The sequence below is a fragment of the Micropterus dolomieu genome, linkage group LG10, assembly GCF_021292245.1.
Source record: "Micropterus dolomieu isolate WLL.071019.BEF.003 ecotype Adirondacks linkage group LG10, ASM2129224v1, whole genome shotgun sequence".
Taxonomy (NCBI): domain Eukaryota; kingdom Metazoa; phylum Chordata; class Actinopteri; order Centrarchiformes; family Centrarchidae; genus Micropterus; species Micropterus dolomieu.
The window spans coordinates 11,118,427-11,142,301 of record NC_060159.1 but is presented as its reverse complement, the minus strand read 5'-3'; the positions used below and the strand labels follow the sequence as shown (position 1 = coordinate 11,142,301).

Sequence of the window (23,875 nt, the reverse complement as noted above, 5' to 3'; positions counted from 1 at the left end):
GCGGTGGAACAGTGCTGAAAATAATTAGTACCAACCCCACTTTATCATACGTTAGGTCGTACTCCAATATTATTTGCTAATACTGAATAGGTTTGTGAATAGTTCGACAAAAATTAATATGAATTATAGATTGCATATCCTGAGTGAAATCAAAGTTAAATCTTTGTAGCAGAGCTATAGACACAGATTGTTAATTCTAGTTTTCAGTAGGACACAACAAAACTTCTCTCTATAGTTCCTGGGAAAGGGCAATGTTATTGTGACTGCAGGGCAACACGGACTCCATTATTGTGTTTTGCAGCCTGGCATCTAGATTTAAACTTGTTCTGTCCTGTAGTGTATTGATATTATAGTAACTGGTTTTGTCTTACTTTGCTCTTTGTGTTGAACTCTACATCTGCTACAATCTGAGGATGAGACAGAAACAAACATACATAAACCACCTTTCAAGGAGCACAGAATTTCCCCTCGGGGATCAATAAAGTATTTCTGATTCAAACAAATACTTTACCACTAAAATCTATCTTTTTCGACTTTAGAGCCTTGTCGCTGCAGTATGCCAAGACCAGTAGATTAGTTAAAAATGATCTGTCTTAGTCTCTCTTTACAACGCTATTTAGCAAACTTTGTTTTCAAAGGGGCCGCACAAACAAATATTAATATTACGATTAATGTCTTAGAGCTTCTTCTCTTGCTCATTCCTTGGGTTGTACCTAGACCTAAAAGAAGATAAAAAGATTTGACTTTGTGCTACTCCTACCCGCTGAGGTGACTTAGCCGGCGGCTGCTGGAATGAAACCGTGTAAGACTTTAAGAAAAGCTCATTTCAAAGCCTGTTACAAAGAAACAGTATCGATCCTAAAGCATTGTCTCAGGGTTGAGATCCTCTTAAAACTTTATTAGAACTATGTCTGTATAAAGTAGACAGATGATTAACTTCTCTTTTCATTTCCCTCCCTCCACAGAGGTCACAGGTCAGGCTCAGCTACAGCACCTCTGGTACAGTCGGCATCTAGTGTCTTACTGACATGAGGCATGAACAATGTCCATTATTGACTACTCTCCAGCCTGATGCTCAGTGAAGTGTCTTTGAAACCACGTTCGAGTTTCCTCTCTCCAGGGTGCAGCTGTTAAACTCAACAGTTTGTGTGCCGCAAACGCACTGTACACTCTGTCACTACTGTCTGGAGAGTAATCTACAGAACAGGATAGAAGTGTCTTTAACCTTTAGTTAAGGGTCTTCAGAATCGAGTCTCAGAGCTCCCTCTCTTCAGTGTGCTGCTGTTAAACTCGTCATGCTCAAAGCTCAGATTATTGTGCGACCTAGATATCATTAGCAGCTTCTCCCGCTTACTGTAGTCGCGCGTCACTGTCAGAGACGGTGACACCTCTAACAGCCGCTCCCCTTGCTCTTCCCTGTCCTCCAGCCGCATGTAGCCTTTACTGCTGCCCCGGTTGCCACCATTACTGCGGCTGCTGTTGCTACGATCGAGGCGCGGCCAGCTGGGGTGCTTCCGCTGCTCCGGGTGCACGCTGAGCATGCTCGGCCCGCGCTCCAGGTCCAGAGACTTGGAGTGGCTGCTGAGTATGTGCAGAGAAGAGTTGGAGCCAAAGTCGCTCCTTGCTGCTCCTGGGGAGAGCCAGCAGCCTGAGGTAGAGGAGGGAGCAGGGGATAGGGAACAAGAGGAGACAGAGGAGCAGTGAGAGGAGGAGGCGGAGTGACTCCGGTGTAAGCTCGGTGGTTTGGAGGCCTTGGCAACGGATGCTACAGGAATCACCAGAGACTCCATCGAGCTCAGAGGCTGTGACCTTTCTCTGTCTGTTCTGCTTCCTCCTCTGTCCTCCTCAGTAATTGCCTCCATCTCCGGTTCGTCAATAACGCAGTTGTTGAGTTTTATAACAGGGAGAGTAAATGCAGAGATAGAGGAGGACACAATAGAGCGGGCATGGTGTCCTCCTTTCTCCCCATCTCCGTCCACTGACCACTGGTGGCGCACTGAATCCGAGCGAGCGAACCCCAGCCCTGGGCCGCAGAAGGGGCGATCCTTGTAGAGCGGCGCCAGCAGCCCCGCAAAGCCACAATCCAACTTAGCCTGCCCCCTGTGTCTGTGAAACTCCTCGTCCCCTAATAGCACCTCTTCCTCCTCTGTGGACCCTCCGCTTCCGGCCCGAGAGGAGAATGCGAGGAGGGAGTTGCTGGCCAGTCGTGCTGCGTTTTCAGCTCCAAAGGCTCGAAGATCCCCAGCTTCTCTTGCATAGGTGCTATTGCGGTGATGGTGTTGTTTTTGCTCTCTCTGCCTAAGGCGATGGACGTCAATGACTGTGGAGTACATGTCTCTCATGTGGATTATCTAGTACAGCAGAGAAATAAATTATTAGTAGTTGCAGTAGGGAGGGTTGCATGTTTAAATAGAAATAACTTCAAAAATATAAAACACTTGATAGGTTTTTGAGAAAAACATTAGATATAAATAGAAATAATTAAGGGGTTTTCTCTTGTCTTATGGCAACATTGTGAAGTTAGGCTACTTTTCACTTCACATGTTCTAAAACTGAGATTTTCCTTGGTGGTTACCCTTATAGCACAACGTTACCCTGAGGCAACACATAAATCCCTCAATCTTCCTAAAAATATGATGAAAATTTTTTAATGTGTGCAGTAGAGGGATTTTATTCTACAGTTTTATTTTTTGTGGATGCTTGTGACTTTGGAATACATGGATCTCACATGGATTACCTGGAAGGGAGGAGGAGAGGAATAATCAAATCAAGGAAGCAAAGGGAAGGGCATAAGAGCAGAGGAAATGTGATCAGAGGAATATTGCAGTGATGAGGATGGAAGGAGGTTGGCAGAAATATGATTTGTATGTTAGTTATGTAGGGATGATGAATGTGGATGACTGCAGTGTGCATGCCCCTCATTTTGTATGGAGTACGGAGGAAGAACAGAAATATGGAGCTGGGAAGGAATATTAACTACATATTCTATTGACAATGGGGTTTTGTGTTTTATAATTGAAATATCGGTTTAAAATATTCCTTCAAAACCTTTTCTAGAACCAAAATCCTCTCGCAACTCCAGTTTTTGATTTCTCTGATGCATGTTCCAGTATTTGAGTGTGTGTGTGTGGATTTTCTGATTTCAGCCCTACCTTTGTTTCCCTGTCCCTGTTTTCATGAAGAATGGCGTTGGCACAGATGAAGATGAAAATCCCAATGCCCATGGTGAAAGGCCCGAGCATCTTCATCCTCTCGGAGTGAAGATGCTGTTCCAGGAACCGCGTCAGAACACCCCCAGTCTGCTTGGAGGGCGTACCTACATGCAGAACACATGGAGGGGGTGAGCCGTTTAATATTAAGAGGTGTTTACAGACAGTCCCGAGAAACTCACTCTGGCATCTTAGGTATTTCAGGAACACACTCTTTTCTATTCAAGAAGACATTGGTTCACTTACCTTGCACATTGTGACTCGTGCTGGAGTTAGCCACGTCCTCCTCTGTGACGGCCATCTTGGCTCCATTTCCTTCACCTGTGGAAGATGTTTTAGCTCCTCCGGCAGTTGCTATCTTAGATCCTCCTCCAGTCGCCAATTTGGCCGGTGGGCCAGAGGGCATGGTTTCACTGTGCGGCCAGTAACCCAGTGTTGCCATGCCGATACCGATGGCCAAGATGACCAGTCCGAGAAGGAGAAAAAACCCGGAGGCAGAGTAGAGGCGGAGCTTTCCTCGTACTACCACAACATCGGTGCGTCTTTTACGCTTTCTAAATGAAAAGTATAAAGAGAAAAAAAAAATTTATCTAGCGACAGCCACCATACAAAAATGTACACTCAGCCTAACACCTGGCACCGGAATGTTTGTAGTAGTCTTCTTTTCATTGAATTTATGAAAAGAAGACTAAGATGATCACCTGGGGGCAGCCTCTGGGTTGGGGTTTCCCAGGCCTGGCGATGTAGGTGGTATGGGCCGGTGCTGAGAACGGGCAGAGTCTTGCCGTTTAAGCTTAGCCAAGCCTGTTAGAACACCTGCTGCTGCAGTCATACTTAACCTGCAGATACACATGCAGAAACAAATTAGTCATGAGTTGTAACATGTACCACTCCAGCGCCTGGGGTGTGTGTGTTTGTACTGCCACGTCACTAAAGCAGTGGTTCTCAAACTTTTTCTGTCATTCCCCCCTTCAAAGTCAAGAGCAGTTCATGCCTCCACCCCCACCGAAGCAAAACTGGATTTCATTTTTATCAATCAAACAATAGAGGTAATTAAAATAAACACAATTCAGGTTAGCATCAGATCACTATTCATGCAACTTTATGTCTGCTCAAAATCCTCGACCCCCCTGAAGTGGCTCTACGCCCCGCAGGTTTAGAACCACTGCACTAAATGACCACTAATGAAGAACTAGTGCAACTGTTTGGTGCAAAATTTCCACTGGGTAGAGGCACAGATGCACGTGGACCCCCTTGAAAATGAGATGATGCATCTCAAGAGGTTATCCTGAAATAAATTCAATTCAACATGACGAAAAACCAACAGCTACATATAAGAACAGGTCTAGGGATACACATGTGTATTTCTGCATAGTCAAAGTCAAAGATGCTCTGAATATTGGAGGTGTGAGACACTTAATATTCAGAGTGCGACATTACTCACAATCAAGCAGATTGAACCAATTCCAGATCACAGCTTTGTTTGCTTTATTTTTAGCAGGCGTGTCACCTCAGGCGTAACTTAAAAAGCAGGGTTTTTTACACACTTTGACAGGGAAAGTGTGTCAGACTTTCAGCGTCTTTCCAAGTTTGAGAAATGCTGTTTCTCCTGTTTACTGGTGATGCTTTGTTGTTGGCGGTCAGCCTTCAGGACAACATGGGTGTTTGTGTGTACCATCTTAGTCATACATACATTTACTCCTGCAGGATGTTTGTTTGTTTATTGCATTCTTCCTGTGCGTATGAGAGAGAAACTCAGGAAACAAGATGATACGAGAAATAGAAGAGGAAAGCAAACAGGCCGAGAGAAACATGCATGGCCTGTGTATTTCACTCTAATCTTTACTCACTTAAGTTCAAATCTGCCATTTATTGTGTTTATATTTTAATTGCGGCCATTATTGCTGTTATTTACATCGTTGTTGCAATTATAAAACTGGAAATATAGTGCTGCATTTCTGACATAATATTCAAATGAATCAGTCTCTGCTCACCAGCTGCTCAGATATCTATTAATAGTTATTAAAAGGAAGAGGGCTTAAAACAAACACAGGCTTATTCTGGGAGCCTTCATTTGAGTTTAAATGCCTGTTAATCTGGGCGCACATGAACATTAGCATTGTCCTGTTTAGTATTAAGAGGATTAAACCGACTACATTTGATGTTGAATTACCGAGGTACAGACTCTGAATGGAAATTTAAAGTATAAAATTCTGGCAAAATGACTTCATTGCTACAGATTACCTGATTGTTTTTGTTGGGTGCCACATTGGTAGTTCTGCTCTTGAACTTTGAAACAGTCATAAGATTGTCTGAATGGGGCGGCTGTGGCTCAGGAGGTAGAGCGGGTTGGCCGTTAATCGGAAGGTGGGCGGTTCAATCCCTGGCTCCCCCTAGTTGCGTGTCGAAGTGTCCTTGGGCAAGATACTGAACCCCGGCTATTCCGCCAGTGTATGAATGAGTGTTAATGTTAGTTTCCGTTTGAGCACTTAGGCTCAGTGTATGAATGTATGTGACTGGTGAATGCAGATGTAGTGTAAAAGCGCTTTGAGTGGTCGAAAAGACTAGAAAGGCGCTATACAAGTACGGAGCATTTACCTTAGCTTAAGCACCACCTTCACAATGAATGTTACTGGTGCTGAAATTTTAAACCTTTTTACATGATTTTCTTGCTTCCACTCATTCTTGCTCACATTTAGCATACTCAGGCTAACCCTGAGACATACACTATATAGCTCTGTTCAGCCTTCTTGAATAACCAGCATGAAGGTCGATTATGCAGCAGTTTATTACGACACATATTTACATTTTTTGTCTCGACCCTGTGGTGGCAGAAGAAGTCAGGAGGATGGTGGGGTGGATGGATGCGTCAAGTAAACCCAGGACTTTGACTCAAGAGACCAAGTCCTGTGTGGAAAAAAAAAAGTCAAAGTTGTCCTATTTAAAGTTAAACAATAGATGACTTACCTCACATGACTTAAGTAATGTACTTACTTTAACCCAAACCAGGATATTTTCCTAAACCTAACAAAGTGGTTTTTATTGCCTAAACCTCACCGAACTACCACCATTTCACAACATTTACGACGCGTTAAATGTTATGTGACTTAGGTCACATGACAAAATGTACTTAAGGTCCAGTACGCCCAATGCTCGTACATGTCACTTTGGGACAGTTGAAAATCGACCTATTTTGTCATTTATGTATGAGGACGTTTTGTGAATAACTGTAGAAAGCTGCCATACAGCATTTAAAAACTGTATTAATCATGAGCATTATTTAATTTAAATGACAAAAAAGGGTATCAAGCACTAGCAAAGTGGTTCTGAGTTACTCATGATACACTCAGAAGGGTTGTTTTAAGACACTGGATTTACCAGCTGACCCTCGGTTGTTTTTAGTCAACCGAGGGTCAGTGGTCGTGTTGGTGGGCTAGTGAGCGTGTATAGGAAAAATTTTAGCTGTCATCAAGTAGGCTGTGATGAATTTAACTCCTTTGAAGTTCTCTCTTAAAGTTGGAGGGCTGCAACCTATCATATTATATATATGTTATAATTTATCGCCCCCCAAAACCGCCTGGAGGATTTTTATCAGAACTTCCTGAATTTTTATCTACTCTGGTTTTAAATTATGACAGAGTTGTTCTTTGTGGCGATTTTAATATTCATGTTGATGACCCCAACAATGTTAATGCAACTGACACAACTACGTCTAAAGCTAGTAAGCAACTCTGGATAAATGACAGCATTCGCAGCCTCAAAAGGGAATGCAGGAAAGCAGAGCGCAGATGGAAAAAATCCAGTCTCCAAGTCCATTACCTCAGTCTGAAGGATTTATTAATTAACTACAATAACATGGTTAAGGATGCGAGAACACACTATTTTTCTGAACTCATTACTACACAGAAACACAATCCCAGGTTTCTGTTTAAGACTGTGGATCAGCTGGTAAACCCAACCCCTCCTTGTGCATTAGCTGGAAGTAATGACTGTGAATTGTATTTATCTTATTTTACCAATAAGGTGGTGTCAATCAGAGCCTCTATTACCCCCACGGCCTCTTACTCAGAGGTCCCTCACCAGCAACAAGACAGTTTTAACCAGTTTTATCCCATCGACTTGTCTGAGCTTTTAAAAACAGTATCACAAATGAGTGTCCTCCAGCCCACTTGATGTAATACCTACAAAGTTTTTACTGAAAGTAATATATTCTGTTGGGCCCCATTTGATCTCTGTTTTCAACAGCTCCCTATCTACTGGTTGTGTTCCTGATTATTTTAAAACAGCTTGCGTGAACCCACTTTTAAATAAACCTGGTTTAGATCACTCCCTCCATCAAAATTTTAGACCAATTTCAAAACTGCCTTTTATTGCAAAGATTTTAGAAAGAATTGTGTCCAAACAGCTGCTCACTGTGCTGGAAAATAACAAATTATTTGAAAAGTTTCAGTCTGGTTTCAGGAAGTACCACAACACTGAGACTGCCCTGCTTAAAGTCGCCAATGACCTTTTTAATGTCTGCTGATGAAGGTATGTGCTCAGTCCTGGTACTCCTGGACCTTAGCGCTGCTTTTGATACCATTGATCACAACATCATGTTAAGACAGACTGAGGCACTGGGTTGGGAGCTCTGGTACGGCCCTAGAATGGTTTTCATCCTACCTGTCAAATAGGAAGTTTTGTGTGTCTGTAAACAACTATGTCTCCTCATTCTGTCCAGTTAAATATGGTGTGCCTCAGGGGTCGGTCTTAGGACCCATTTTGTTTTCCTTGTATCTGCTTCCCCTTGGACATATTATCCATAAACATGGCATTTCTTTTCACATTTATGCTGATGACACACAAATATACTTGCCCGTCAGATCCACAGACCCTGGAATGCTGAGTTCACTTAACAACTGCCTTTGTGAAGTTAAAAAATGGATGTCAAATAATTTCCTCCAGCTGAACTCAGACAAAACAGAAATCCTGGTCATTGGGTCCCAGCAGATGGCAGTATTTGGTTCCCTAGTAAATCACATTAAGCCTGTGGCAAAGAACCTTGGTGTTTGGTGTGATAGTAATTTAAATTTCGAGCAGCACACCACAAAGCTTGTTCAATCATGTTTTTATCAACTTAGAAATATAGCAAAAATTCGATCTGTTAACTTTTAAGGACACCGAGACCATTTTACACGCCTTCATCTCATCACGCCTGGATTATTGCAACAGCCTTTTCACCTGTTAAACCCAAAAATCTATTGATCGACTCCAGACTGTCCAGAACTCAGCTGCCGGGCTTTTAACCAGAACAAAGAAATATGACCACAGTACTCCTATTTTAGCTTCATTACACTGGCTCCCAGTGTGTTTTAGAATTGACTTTAAAATTTTATTGATCACTTTTAAAGCTCTTCATGGCCTCTCGCCTTGTTATATTTCTGACCTTTTAGTCCCATACGCACCAGCACGTACCTCGAGATCCTCGGGCAGAGGTCTGCTGTCTGTTCCAGAGTCTCGACTGAAAACTAAAGGGGACAGAGCGTTTGCTGTCAGGGCCCCGAGGCTCTGGAACAGCCTGCCGGAGGAAATCAGGTCGGCTGAGTCAGTGAACTCTTTTAAGTCCCTTCTTAAAACATACTTTTATAGGAGAGCCTTTCCCGGTCTTATTTTACTTTATTTTATCCCTTTTATTTCATTCTATTTTACTTATTTTATATTTATCTTAAACATGTATTTTAGTCTTTTCAATGTTTTCTTGCTTTTATCTTGTATTGTTTCTGTATTATTGTTTTTGGGGTATTATTGTCTTTACACTTGTTAAAGCACTTTGTAACTTGTTTTTGAAAAGTGCTCTACAAATAAAGATTATTATATTAGTATTATTTTCAGTTAGATTATAAATTATGTGATTATTCTGACTTTGAATGCAAGTGTTGTGTAATTCTTTCAGCATTACTGTAATGTGATTTCAGTATTACTACTTTTTCTGAGCAGTACTCCGAAGTTACTGTGGTACAATTTTCACAGTACGTGTATTTATTAGGTCATCGGTTTTTTGCACCGTGTGCATTATTGTGTGCATGTCTGTGTATAAAAGATAAAACTGATTTAGCATGGGAACAAGAACACACCCATGACCTTGGTCTGTCTATTTTTTTATCTCGCGCGCGCTCTCGCGCTCTCTCGCTCTCGCGCTCTCTCTCTCGCTCTTTCTTCCTCCAAAATCTATAAATCTCTCCCCCTCTCTTCTGTCTATCAGCTAATGCATTCTGGTTGTGACCCTGAATAATTTTTACCTTCGCTTACTTTTCTTCCTCTCCAGCTTTCTTTCTCCTCTTATCACTCTTTGTCTTTCTCCGCCCCCTCTGTCCTCTCAGATCTATTTTTAATCTGTCTCTAATTTTATTTTTATTTTCTGGTCACTGTCCTCTTCCTCTCTCCCTTCCTTTCTTTTTTTTCTCCGACACATCTTGAAGCAATAAAGTCTGCTTTAAGATTCAGAGTTACACAAAGCTTTTAGTATTCAAAGTAACATGACTGTGAATCACACACAAGACCAGACGTTCTTTCCTCCTACCCTCTTTTCTCCTTCTCACATCTTAATGTATTTTTCATGTCAATCAACTTATTGGTAATACTGCTGTAGGAAAATGCTATACCACAGATGGTGATTCACACAAGGACAAACACAAATGGCCTCTTTTCTCTGTTTTTTTCGCGCTCCCTCTCTCTTTCTCTACTCTCTTGGTGTGCGTCAAACAGGAACCCACACAATGTTTGAAGAGCAGGTGGAGAGTCTTCCTCTGTTCACTGAAAGATGAGCAAGGGGTGGAGGGTAGTACAGGGGGAGGATAGAAGAAGAGAGACAGGGATGACAACATTTTTTTGAAAAGATAACAGGAATATGGGAACAGGAGGAGAAGGAGGGTATGAATTAGGGCTGTCCCTGACTAAGGATTTACATGGTCGAATTAGAATTAGCAAGTCCTGCCTATAGCCGTCTGATTGTTGAGTCGTGTGTTTTTGTGCGCGGTGATTGCGAGCGGGGCTGTGGGAACACACGGTAGCTTTAATCTTGAGAAGCTGTAGAGCTCAAGTCTCTAATCATTAGTCAGTGTAACTTACACTGTAGGCCTACATTTCCAGCTAAACTGAGGTTTATTGTTGACCATTTTCTCTCTGATCTCCTGCCAGTGCAGAGTTTTGCATGCATGCTGTGCAGCCGACAAGTAACTTTACATGCATGTTGCAGTTCCTTGCAGGTCTATTTCAAGTAGCCCACTATTAAAAAACAATGTCTCGCTGGGAAACTTTGACTGTGAGATTGACAGTCAAATCAGGCTCCGGCCATCGAAGCATGGACTAGGGTCAGCCTTAGTATGAAGGCAAGCTAAGATGAGAGGGCTGTAGAAGCACTTACATTAGGATTTGGTATCCTTTAAATTTTTACGATACAAGTACCAAAACCAATACCCTTAAAATGATACCAATACTAATACAGTACTTCATTTGATATACCTTGCATAAAATGCCACCTGTTGAAGCCATAGTAGTTGATTGGTAGCCCGTTATTATTTTTATTGTTGTTATGGACAAGAATGGTTATCTATTTTTTTTTTCTTGTTTCAATTAACTGTAAAAGTATTGGGAAATTGTATCAGATCGCTCCTCATCCTAATTACGTCATCCTCATGGGTAGTATTATACAGGGAAAGACTACAGCTTACGATTTTTTTATATTTGAATGACAGAGGAAGAGTGAAATAGTTAAGTGACCAAATAAGTTGTGGGAAACAAATTTAAGGTATTTTTTGATATCTGTGTTGAAAGTAAACAACGGAAAATTATTTTAACTTTCAGTCAATGAACTGAATTGATCTCTTTTGATCCCCTTTTTTGATGACTCGCAAACCTCCCCCAAAAACGACATTCACAAATGGAAATCGAGTAAGGAGTCTGTTTAAACAAGTCACTTAACTACACTAAAGACACAAACAGAGGAAAAGAGAGGCTCCATGTCCAGCCGATCAACCCAACTACACCTGAAGAGGTTCTGTGAGTAAAATCAGCTGATCGCTGCTGCGCCACAAAAGCGTTTTTGATGTGATGGAACACAGTGATCGATCAATGACAAGTGATGTGAATAACAAATAAAAATGTACAGAGAAGTGTTAAATGATACCAGAAGATGAAACCAACAAAAAGCCAAGCTTGTGGTGAAGAACCTGCAACAGTGACGAACGTGCCTGAGACGCAGCCGAAGGTGAATCACGCATGGACTCGGCCCGTGCAGGCCTTTTTTAATACAGTTTATGGTGCAGGTACATAAGATTAAAAAAGAGCCGTGTTCTTGTCTTTCTTTGCTTGTGTGTTTGGCTGCAAGCAAAACCATATAAATAGTTACTTTTGTAACCAGATCACGGCAAAAAATATCGATTGAAGTACTGGTTTGACTGGAGACATTTTGATTCTACTTGATACGGAGCTGTTTTGGTCGATACAATAAAGGCCGAGTAGCGATACCCATCCCTAACTTATATCAGTGCATCTACCTGGCTGCAACACTGAGTCATGACCAGAGACTGAAAAGCCTGTACAAAGACCTGTAACAGTAATACCTATATAGATAGAAAGGCCTGACAGTAAAGGACAGGAGAGTGCTTTTACTGTCAGTGATGACAGGACTGAGGTGTATGTGTATCTGCCATTTTATCAAGGTGTGAGGAAGAAACAAGTGGGGCAAAGAGAAGGACATGCTGACAGCCTAATGAGAAACCACTGTGTCTCTGACGCAACATGGCTCTCTACCACGGAGAACCTGTGCAGTGACCACATAATATGACTAATTAATATTCAGTAACCATGCTCAGCACCTAACACCTAATCAGTGGGTTTGTGCTGGGCGTACATACTGTATGTAAACCTCATTCAGTGTGTTGTGTTTTGATCTTTTAAGAGAGAGAAGTTTGCTGTTTTCTGTATCAACTTTATCACACAGTAATCACACACAGGCCGTATAAATATTAATGTTAGTTTTTTCCACCTCTTACCAGATAAAAGTTATAAAGAATGTGATATCCACTGCTCCATTTTCCATTTCGCTGCCTTAATAAGCAGCTCTCTAAATTAGTGTTTGATGAATCATGAATTAGCCTCAGTGTGATCACCTAAATAACGACGCATTTGCTTCCGCTGTTTATCCGTGCATACTCAACAGTGACAAGAAAACTATTTAATATACCACACCCTTAAGGAAGCAGATTTAATCTGTTACTGGAGACGTTTAAACATTTCGAGACGCTCTCACACAAGTTGCATTTTTAAAAACATCATGCCTGCAGAGCGGAGATTTCCCCACGTACACTGTCAAACATCCTCTGTGGTATTCCTCTGCATGTGTTGTGTGCTTGAGTGAGGAGACGCCTTTTTTAGCATGATAACGACAAGTCACCTATCTATAGGGGACCTTGTGTGATGTACTGTCCCTATAGCAACTACCTGTGCTGCTGCTGATGACACGTTTCTATAGCAACTACCAGCTGTGTGCACAGGAATGACAGATATATCATTAACACTGTATCCTATTAACAAAGGGGCATTTTTATTTTTATTTCTGTGTGCAGATATTGGGCAAAAACAAACGTTTATGTAACACCACATGGTTTGGACTGATTTCACTGCACCTCACCATCAATTTGAAAGAGGTGTGATAGGGGAGGAAAGGAGGCGTAGAATTGGGAGGGAATGGATAGAGACATGGATGAAGACGGGCAATTGGCAAGAAATGAGAAGAGGAGACAGTGAAAGGGAGACACCAGGGATGAAGAGAGAGGGTGAGGGAAACAGAGAGTTTGGCATGAAAGGTGTTTGCAAAGAAAAAAGACCTGAATTCTTTTGCACTCAACATTTACACGTCAGCATCGGGGTGTTAATTACATCTTGTTCATGCGATCTGTGCTTGAAGCTGTACAATCCTCTCTAAATTCCACACATGAGAGTGTGGAAGAGGAAAGAGAACAGGACAGGTGGGATAGAAAGATAAAAAGAGGTGAAGTAAGGTAGAGGGCAAAGTAAAGATGCTAGAAATCAGGACTGGAGGAACTTAGCCAGAGGGGGGAGACAGGGTGAAAGAGACTAGAGAAGGTGCTTTGACTTTTTTGACTCTAGAGGCATGCTGAAAAAAGTTTGTCTCAAATGACTCACTTCACTGAACTGTATGCTAACACGTCATGGAGAAAGGCATCTAATGTGGACACAAATAGAGTAAGAAGGAAAGCAGCAAAGAGAGATGTAATGAAGGAGGAATGAGCATGAGGATAAAAATGGATTGTGGTAAAGAGAGAAAAAATAGCATCCATTATTTCTCCCATTACAGTTACAATGGCTAATGTGTTTCTGGGTCATAAACTGCTCTGGTAAGGTTAATAGGGTGAGGGGTGTGGCGGCTGTGGTTATTAACATTATTGTTATTATCAACAAGCACATCTGAAAAATAGTTTGTACAAGTTTTTTTCATCAAAATTTGGGTTTGTTTCTCGTAAATTTACTTTAATGAGAGTTTTTTCCTCATAATATTAACCCCCTCTCCCGACTCTGTGAATGTGTTTTTTTTTTTTTTACATATACAATGGCCCTTATACCTTATATGTCATAGTCCTGTCTCTGTAAATAGAAAACAAAGTGTCTCAGACCGAGCCGCACAAAACTAATCCAGCCATGTTTTTGTGTGTTGGGTAACGTTAAATGGCTTGCCCAAGGACATCCAGCTTACTTTTTAGTTCACAAAGACTTGCTGTTGTTGTGATGTTAGCTATAGTAGCAGGAGAGCTGTAAGTATTGCTATCAGGAGCCGGTGTGCTGCCTCTGGGACCATCTCCTCCTCTCTGCATGTTAGCTTCGCAGCAGCAACTGTAACGGCAGTTCGCTATCCCACAACTTAGCGACATCATTCGCTCTATAACATGGTATTTGTCATGGTGTTGGATTTCTCCTCATCACTCACCCTAACTTCAAGGTCAGTTGCCATAATGTCACAGAGCTGGGAGTCAAACATGGAAGACTGCCCTCAAAACATAGTAAGAACTGTCTCTCCAGTGTGCCAAATATTTAAGTTTTGGCTAATGTGCAGAATATCAAAAGGCAGTTTACTGTTTGTTCTCTTGCAAAGACTGATGGAAATGACCAAAGAAATGACCTGCATGAGTCAAGGGCAAATATGCAGTGAACAATATTTGATCATTGTACAGTCTGTTCTTGATAATGCTTGTACCTTGAAATACTGAAATAAAGAGACTGTCGAGTGTTTTAATGCCCAGGTCACACTTAAGTGCTTCATTTCAGAGTACACCTACACTGCTGTCAAGCACATTACAAACAGAGTTCAGGTTTGTTGAAAAGAGCGTGTGCATGGGTTGATTTTATTAGGTATGACTTTATTTTATGTTTGACATTTATGTTGTTGTTGTTAAAGTAAGATCTGCCTAACTTATTCAGTGGGACAGCTGCCATACTTTCCACTACATGTTAGGTCAAAAAAATGGTATATATAATATATTACAATATGGTACCATATAATATGGTATAATATATTATAATATAGTATACAGTATAGTACAGTATAATGTATAATATAGGATAGTATACTGGACAAACTGACTAAGGAAGGAAATGAAATCTACAGCACGCGCCTTCTAAAAACCTAAAAACCATCAGCCTAGTGGAAGAACTTCACATGATCCTATTTACAGTGGGGGTTTTTTGCCTACTGGGTTTTATTTATTTCAAACAAGATAACGTCTTGGATGTCGGATGTCCCTAAAGCGTCCATAAACACACTAACATGAAGGAGTATTCAAAACTCACCCATCTGTAATTACTTTACTACACAATGATGACATGGCTCGGACAAAAATAGACTGTTTCCTGTGAGGAATAATCTTCACCAGAAGACATTAAACAGCGGTTTTAATAGGGAGTATGATTTTCTCCTTCACCCGGCAGTATGTGACAGGAAAGGTAAAACAGAGAGATGAGATGACCTATGACACAAAGCTGTGACATGTATTACGGGGCATGATGGGCCTTACAGCAGGAACAGATCTTTGTTGATCCCTGAGGTCGAATTCTCAGGTTTTTCCAGAGAGGTCAGAGTCGGCCGCAGAGAAGCACCCCACAGCTAACACCAGCTGACTGTGTTGCTTTTTGTCCCCTACCTCCCGGCACCCTGACCAGCCAGTAAGAGTAGCTAGCGACAAGGACATGAACCCTGAGGTGGAACCACCAGCTTGGACTGAACCAAATTTATTTTAAACTTGCAGTTATCACATTTTCCACTGTTGAGTTGGTTCACAATGTTCAACGTCTTATTGTCTATTGTGACACTGATTAGAATTGAATCACAGAATTGATGGAAATTGAATCTGAGTCTGAGTCTCCTCAACATGAGCCTGATACAGTATCCTGCTTGAGTCTTTCTTGAAGCTCTTTAAAGAAGCAGAATGCCATTTGGTGTTTCTTCTTTTCTTTTTTTCTGGGGGGGGGCGGCTATCAATGGATAAGGCCGAAGGGAGGAAAACGCCACTGAGAAAGCTGTGCAGGGAAGAGTGAAAGGAGGAATCTGTATCAGAGAAAGAAGAATGAACAAAGGATAAACAGACAGCGAGCATGTGTTTGTGCATTGCTTTACTCCTACAGACTCACGGTCAAGGTTGACTCATCTGTCTGGCGAATATGTCACTTTGTGTTTTCCCACTAACCTTTCAACAGCACATTTTCTGATGCACAGCATGCAAGTGTCAAACCCTGTGCCATCTTCACCATCTTGTTTGTGTTTTTTTTTATCTGTCCTTATTATTCTGATGATACATACTGTGCTTTTTTTAAATCTTGCATCCTTCACACTGCATTAGTATCCTTTCGTGATCAATTCAGCTTTTACTCAGCTGAATTACGTTTTGAATTGAATCATCAGATACTCATGCCAGATGTGTGTGTGTGTGTGTGTTGGTTCCAGCTGTTGATTCCAGCAAAATGACTCTCTCTGTCTTCCTCACAATCCCAGTTTTCGATCAGTCACCCACACTTATCCTGAGGAACGAGCTGTCCCAAACTGCCCTGCAGCAATGGTCCCCAAACCGGTTTGAGGACCACGGTTTGTAAGGGTCCATATTTGGATTCTAGAGGCCCACTCTCCACAGCTTAAGAAATTTATAGGGCTGTCCCCGACTAAGGATTTACATAGTCTAATCAGAATCGTCAATTCCTGCCTGTAGTCGACTGATAGTCGAATCATGTGTGTATTTGTGTTTTTTGTTCTTTATGTGGTTCATCAACGATGATAAATGATCCGAAAGTCCCGCGAGGAGCGAACAACTCAGCACAACACCAGTGAAGTTGGGGCTCGGTCTCTTCAGCAAGTGTTCCTCGTCTACCACTACACACATACACGCTACGCCTACACATGCCCACTGACGACCCAGGGTTAGGGTTACAATTATTTATTTACGTACTTTAAAGACATTTATTGAAAGTTTTATTCTTTTTACATGTTTATTTACAGCATTAAATGTTGAAATGTGTATTGTAATAGGCTGTATATTAACTTTTTGGGAGAAAACTGGTAGTTCTATGTAAAATCAGAAGTTGAACACACCCATATCGCCAAAATGTCATGATTCTTGTTTCGCCACGAAGCTTCGACTGTAAGATTGACAGTCGAATCAGGCTCTGCCCATCGAAGCATTGAATCTTCGACCATTCTGGGTCAACCCTTGAAATTTAATACCACTATTACAAATCACTTCCATGCTTTGTTTTCCATAAGCTAATTTAATTTGGCCTTTAAAACATTCTCAGTGGAAATGATAATCAGATAAACCAGAATATTTTCTCAGATGGGGGTCTACTGGATGAACATCGTATTATCAGGTGGTGGTTTGTGGGCTTGCACATCTCTCTATGGGAGTCTTGGGAGCTGCAAAGTGAAAGAACCGCTGATGTGGGGGTATTTAAACAGGATTATCCAGTTTGTGGAGAGCTTTATGTCGCCTGACTTCTTAATGACTCTCAAATTAAACTCAGATGCATTTCTGCGTAAAACGTTTGGCAACGAGATGTCTCACAATGAGCCATTTAGCACAGTGAGTTACCCTAGTTCTTCAAACAGCTCTCAAGGTGACAGTTACTCCTAGGCCTCATTTAAACCACAATGAAGACAATAAAACCAGTGGCAGAGCATCTGTTCACTTATTTACTTTTTATGCAGAAAAAACGTCAGAAACAAAGTAATATTCTAACCAGGGTAATGTGTATGTCTGGTGGGGATCTTTTTGTTTGCAGGGTTATAACTGACGGTTCATTGAAAAAGACCACTGACCCTTTGATGATGACCTTTGTCCGTTCTTTGAATGCATGGATACTGACAATCTGACATCTTGTTAGGCTACTTAGAAGAGATCATGTTTTTCACTCCTCAGTAAATCGATCAATAAATAAAACACAAACGCACACAACAGCAACTTACACTATGCTGGACTATCTTAGACAAATAGCAAGCTTATCCTGTCAGATGATCACCATTAGTTACAGTAGGAAGATGGCAGATAGATGTAGCTTCCATGTACTCATCAACTATTAAACACAACGTCATTAAATATGGATGTAAATAAAAACATAGATGGTGGCGCTGTGAACTTAAATTGCTTAAGAGTTGGAAAGGTCAAATACAGCTCAGTTCTTACCTTTGCAAAAAGCCGAGTTTTCACGGTCACTGTGCCATTAGGCAAGGAGGGGGATTAGGCTGTAAACTGGTGGGAAGTAAAAAGCCATCTTCTACTTTGAAGACTACTTCCAATGAAAAGCAATTCCGGAGAAAATGTAGATTACAGGAGACAGTTAAAGCTCCCTGCAGGGTCTGGAAAACAGCAGCACGGTCTTTACTCACATGCAAGGTCTTTAATGGGGACCAGGCAACGCCATTATTAAAGTTTGCCCGTGTCAAGTTGGGTTTGCGAGCTTTCGACGTGTCTGCTTGACGACTTTCTTCAGCGCGGAACACGTTTTACGCCATATGGAGAGAACGCGCGCTCAGAACAATGAGGGCGGCGAAACACGCTCCTTTTTACGACTGCAGGAAAATCCTTCAACACATTCCGCCTATTTAAAGTCGTAAACGCTCAGGTTGTAATTCCTCAGCTGGAAAAATACTCCTTGTTTCATTGGGGGAAAGACAAAAGCGGCTGATGTGAGGTCCTTCTTGGCTGTAATGCGTAAAACTCGATTTCCCGATATTTGCGTCCAAAAACTTGATTTAACCTTTGAAAAAAAATACAACTCTTGTTAGAAAATCTCAGCAGCAAGTTGTTACATTTTTAAGAAAAAGCGTCGAGCAGGGTAAAGCGGAGAGTAAAAGCGTGCTTTTAGTCCTCTGATGCGGAGAGAGACGAGGCAGCTCCATCCAGTTCCTCCAAAGCGCGTCTACGCTTGTGGGAATGTGAGAGGCTTTCACTGAGGTGTGTGTATGTGAATCTGAGAGAAGGGGAGAGAGAGAGAGAGAGAGAGAGAGAGAAAGATGGGGGTGAACTACTGGGAAGATATATGCATGCGCCCCTTTATGGAGAGTTTGTGTGCGTGTTTATGGAGGGAAACAAGGCGCTTTGCCATGCTTTTCTTGCATTTGCAAGGCGCAGACAAGAAAATACAGAGGGAGAAGCCTTAGTGATGCTCAAGGAGAGATATGGATCAACAAGAGCGCACACACAACAAGCAGCAGGACTGGGCTCAGGAGATACAACATTCCTGCAGCAACATATCCAATGTGGGAAAGTGTGTTAAAGTGTGACAGCTGTAATACTGGCATGTGTGAATCCTTGTGTGTTCATGTAAGATACAACAAATTCCCTGAAGTTAGTTAGGAGAAGAACTTAGGAGTCGTCTGTGTGTTTTCAGCTTTTCTGTCTTCACACACACACACACACACACACACACACACACACACACACACACACACACACACACACACACACACAGAGAAAGTGAGGGCAGCAAAAACATTGCAGATGTTGGCATGCGTGACATTTCCTGTATTTACATGCTGGAAGTGATTCAGTGAAAATACACCAGCTGGGGCGAGGTGAAGAGAATGTAACACAGAGGCTTGGGCAGATATTTTAAACAATAAGCTTTAAGTGTGTGTGTGAGAGAGAGAGAGAGAGAGAGAGAGAGAGAGAGAGAGAGAGAGAGAGAGAGAGAGAGAGAGAGAGAGAGAGAGAGAGACTTATTTGTTCACATGGCTAAGAAAAGAGAGCAGATTGGTACAACTGAACATGTACACTTGTGTAATGTACACTTACTACACATTTGTACACAATCATTAGGGCATTTTGTACGTCCTCAGGGCCTTCCTTGACCTCAAACCTGACCATGACATCCTTGACCTTAACCCCAACCTTAACTCTCATTGTAACACCTTCTGCCTCTGCTAAAAGACGCGTGCTAAAAATAACTCTTCGGGTCCCTCAAGCATGACCACTTTTTTTTGTTGTTGCTTTCATGGAGACATCTGGAGCCTGGAAGACCATAAAAAGCCTCATCTTGTTGACACACAAACCCCAATGCCTGCTCTCAAACTTATAAAACCCGCTAGTTGAGGCTCATACCCCTGGTGCCATGAACAGTCAATTGCTGTATTTACATTCCATAGGAGATTGAAATGAAAACATGCTGTAGAGGGACTGCGAGCACCAGAACAGGACAGAGACAGCGAGAACCGATGGTGGATAAGAGTGTGGAAGAAAAAGGGGGGGGGACGACAAAGCCTTACATTGTTGACTGTTACATTTCTTGTTTACAAGCCCACTTGGGGTTATGGGAGTTACAAAATGTGTTAACTTTTTTTTCATGTTATTGTAAGCAGCTGTGGACGGGAGTCGGAGAAGAGACGATTTTTGGACAGAAAAGGATTATACAGAGAGGAGGAGAGGGAATGGGGGGAATAGAGGACATGAGGAGGCAAGGGGAAAGAGGGAGGAGTAGGGGTTGAAAAGGCGAGAGGTGCGAGGAGAGGAAAGTAGAGCATTTTATTATTTGAAATGAGAATATCTCAAATGAGTATCTCATGTATGATTGACAGGTAGGGGGACCGGTGACAGCCAACAGCAGACACACAAGGGTTGTTTGAGGCTCAGTGATTGGGTAATTGCCTGCACATGTTTTAAAATGGCCATCACAGTATCCGAGAAACGTAAGGGCACGTATTCAGATCTTGTTTTGTCTGACCAACACTTCAAAACCAAAGAGAGATTAATTTTGCAATGGCATAAAATTGAGAGAAGCAGCAAATCCTTGCATTTGGGAAGCTGGAACCAAATATACCAAAAATCCTGTTCTTAGTTTTTTTCGTTCTGCCTTTCTTTTTCCCACTTTTCATGTAAACCCCTTCCTCTCTGTCCTTCCGAGCCTATTTTTATGTGTTTGTGTGACGTCAAAATCTGTACCACACACACATGCACACACTGTATGATAATTACGGCCCCTCTGCCCCGACATGCTGTCATGTAGGTCAATGAGCCTCTGTGTTCTCAGTATCTCTCCCCTGCTCTGCGTGTTGAATTGATTTTTAAAGAACTTAAAAACTCAGGAGAACAGAGGACAAAACAGTGCGTTCATTTCTCTGCTTCTGTGGATACAACACAGATTGCATAAACTCACTTGTGTGGTGTAAACACTCTGTCTAGATACAGGAGGTCTCTGTGTGTGAATTGTCTCCACCAGTCCCCTTTTTTCATACTCATATCAGGTCTGGAACATACTTCATACTGAAAAAAAAAAACAGGCTACCAGAATTATAGTTTGTTTTATCTTCACTGTGCTCCTTGAAAGAAATGCCTGTTGTTTTGTCGTTTGAGGTTAAGTATGGGCTTAATAATTCACAAGTGCTTTGAAATCAAAACCATCTTAAATGCTTTTCAGCTTCAAACGTTTCACTGTTCTTGTTATTTCGCCGCCGCTGAAGCTGTGTTGGGCTGAAACCAGGATTTAGTTGGTGATAATGTGTTGGTTTTTTATGGTCAAATTTAGTTCACTGACCTGATGTTGAGGCTTTATGAATGTCATCAAAGAAAAATTACACACACTACAGTACCTGCATGTTAAAGCAGAAGTTGAACAACACAGAAAGCCAGTTAGCTTAGCTTAAAATCAAGACTAGAAACAGGGGGAAACAGCTTGGCTGCCAAAATCCACCTACCAGCACCTCAAAGGCCCCATCCACACTACTCCGTTTTAGTTTACAAACGGAGAATTAAAACAAATACGATTTCGTCCACACCAGCGTTTTAGCTACGTATCAGAGGTGATCCAGGACTACATTACAACGCACATCTATTGGCCATTCACTCCATTGGCCGGTGTAAACATGAAGCAGATGGTCTATCATGTAGTTACGATTTAGTTAAATAATAAATAAATACGGACGAAGAATCAGACCAGATTTTCTTTTTGCATGCACCAATAATGAGCTGACTGTTACTGAATGTAACACCGGAGTGTGGCGGCGGGAAAACAGACTGGGAGTTGTTGCGAAGTAAACGACATGCACAATACAAGTGTAGGCAGATAAGTGATATTTGCACTGTACAGAATATTTTAATAAAAATACTATGACAAAAACCCGGTCAGTAGCATCGTGTTTCTGCTTTGCATGACTTATGAGACCCAATCAGAGAGCCGAACGCAAGCGGCTGCGTCATCGTTTCTAAAGTACCAGTCCCAGCTGTTCTTGGGGGGGCTTCTAGTCGCTGTACTACATCGTGGTCAGTCTCTGCATCTGAGTGATCAGGTACACATACATAAGACCTGCTGCACACACGTCAGATAAGCCTTGAAAAGTTGCTCCAAAGATAAAGCAAGAAAGCTAAATATTCCTGTGCAAGCTTATTTATGACTGTGTATCACTGCAGTTACACAGAGCAATGAACGACACCATAGGCTAAAAAGTGAAAAAACGTTGCAGGATAGTCAAAATGAATCATACATGCAACATCTACAAATATAAAAAAGGTATGATTGGTGATCTGAATGATTAGTGAGCTTTAAAGTATTAACACACACACACACACACACACACACACACACACACACACACACAGTGCTCTACATGCCCCCACCCCCCCTGCTCTCCATCACTATGGTTACAATGATGCAGGTTACCGTAGCAGCCAAGTAAACCCCCACACTCACACAAAGGCGCACGTGCATGTGCTTCACCAAACACACACACTCACACACAGACAGACAGACAGACAGACATACGCGGGCTGTGACGCAGAGGAGTTGAATATAGTGTTTCTTCAGCTATTTCTGGTGGTAGACGGGGGCTGTTCCTTCATCTCATTTTTACATTCACCTCTACCTCTTTTCTTTCTTATCCTGTCTTTGGATGGATGAAGAGATTTCCCCTCGCCGATCTGTTTCCATTCAAAATCTCAAAAGTTAAATAAAACATGGAGCCATAATAAGAAATTTATACCTATGAATGATGCATCAAGAAACATCTTATCTGCTGCTATTCCCGTGCATGTGTTTCACATCATCTCTTGTTGTGTTGTTTCTTCACTGGCTGTTCTCTCTGTGCGTGTGAGGCTACGCTACCACCTAGTGTTCATGTTAAGAACTGCCAGACAAGATTGTGACCGTGTCTCTTTTAATGTTTTGATGCAGATTTGTCATTAGCTGGACTTCCAGGATCAACCAGGAAAGATTCACACTTCAAAATACATTTAAAGGTCATGTTTAGTTGTTTATTGTCAGTGTGAAAAATATCATCATACTAGGACTGTAACTAACAGTTATTTTCATTTATTCAATGACTAATCTGGCAATTTTATTAATGAGCAATTAATTGTTTTGTCTATAAAATGTTAAATAGTGAAAGATGCAGATCATAGTTTCATAGACTCTAAGGTGACATATTGACATAGTTTATAAACCTAAAGATATGTAGTCCACTATCTAATATAACAAAGAAAACCAGCAAATGTTTGGCATTGTTGCCCAAAACATGGCTCAAATGGTCAACCAATATCAAAATAGTTGCTAGTCAATCAATTGTTTCAGCTCTGCTTCATACCCCATGTTCTTCTCCTGCTTCATTCTTTTATTTTGAAGTAGGAGAAACAGTAAAGGAGGGGTGGAAGGATAATGTGTGTGAAGGGAGTGTAGGGAGGAAGAAAGACAAGATGGACACAACGGGGTAGCTGAAAGAAGGTAAAAGAAGTAAGAGGATGGTAGAAAGACATTTAGGTAGAAACAAAGTAAGGGAAGGGGAAAAAAGGAATGAGTAGAAGGAAGGCAAGAACGGACAAAAAAACAGAGAAAGGGAAGCAAGGCAGACCTGAAGGTAAGTAAAATAAAACAAAATAACACTACATGTGGCTCCACTACAATCCCAAATAAGAATTGGTGTCTGCAGCTTCCTTCTTTTGGGTCTTGTTTATGTGTGCACACCTATACTAGAGTATGTTCACCATTATGCTTTTGGGGATTTACTCAGACTTCTTAGTAGTAATCCCATTCCTTCTAATCCACCCCACCCATCACACCACTACTCACCCCACCCCGCCCCCATGCTCTCTCACACAAATACTTACATGTAGCCTACATTCTCCCATTTAGACCAGCAGCCATTC

General features: G+C 41.7%; 1 protein-coding gene across 2 annotated transcripts; it reads right to left on the bottom strand.

Annotated features, from left to right (window-relative positions):
* Positions 1–864: 864 nt before the first annotated feature.
* tmem200a (transmembrane protein 200A) lies at positions 865–18,627 on the bottom strand. 2 transcript variants are annotated; one of them, XM_046061526.1, is made up of 6 exons: positions 17,930–18,627; positions 6,016–6,116; positions 3,911–4,048; positions 3,456–3,763; positions 3,153–3,316; positions 865–2,351 (listed from the first exon to the last, which is right to left on the bottom strand). In XM_046061526.1, coding segments are annotated over exons 2-6 (1,722 nt in total). In that variant the 5' UTR covers positions 6,018–6,116; positions 17,930–18,627; the 3' UTR covers positions 865–1,241. The 2 variants fall into 2 exon arrangements, with proteins under 2 accessions (XP_045917482.1, XP_045917483.1); XM_046061527.1 differs by lacking the exon at positions 6,016–6,116.
* Between the last annotated feature and the right edge of the window lie 5,248 nt (positions 18,628–23,875).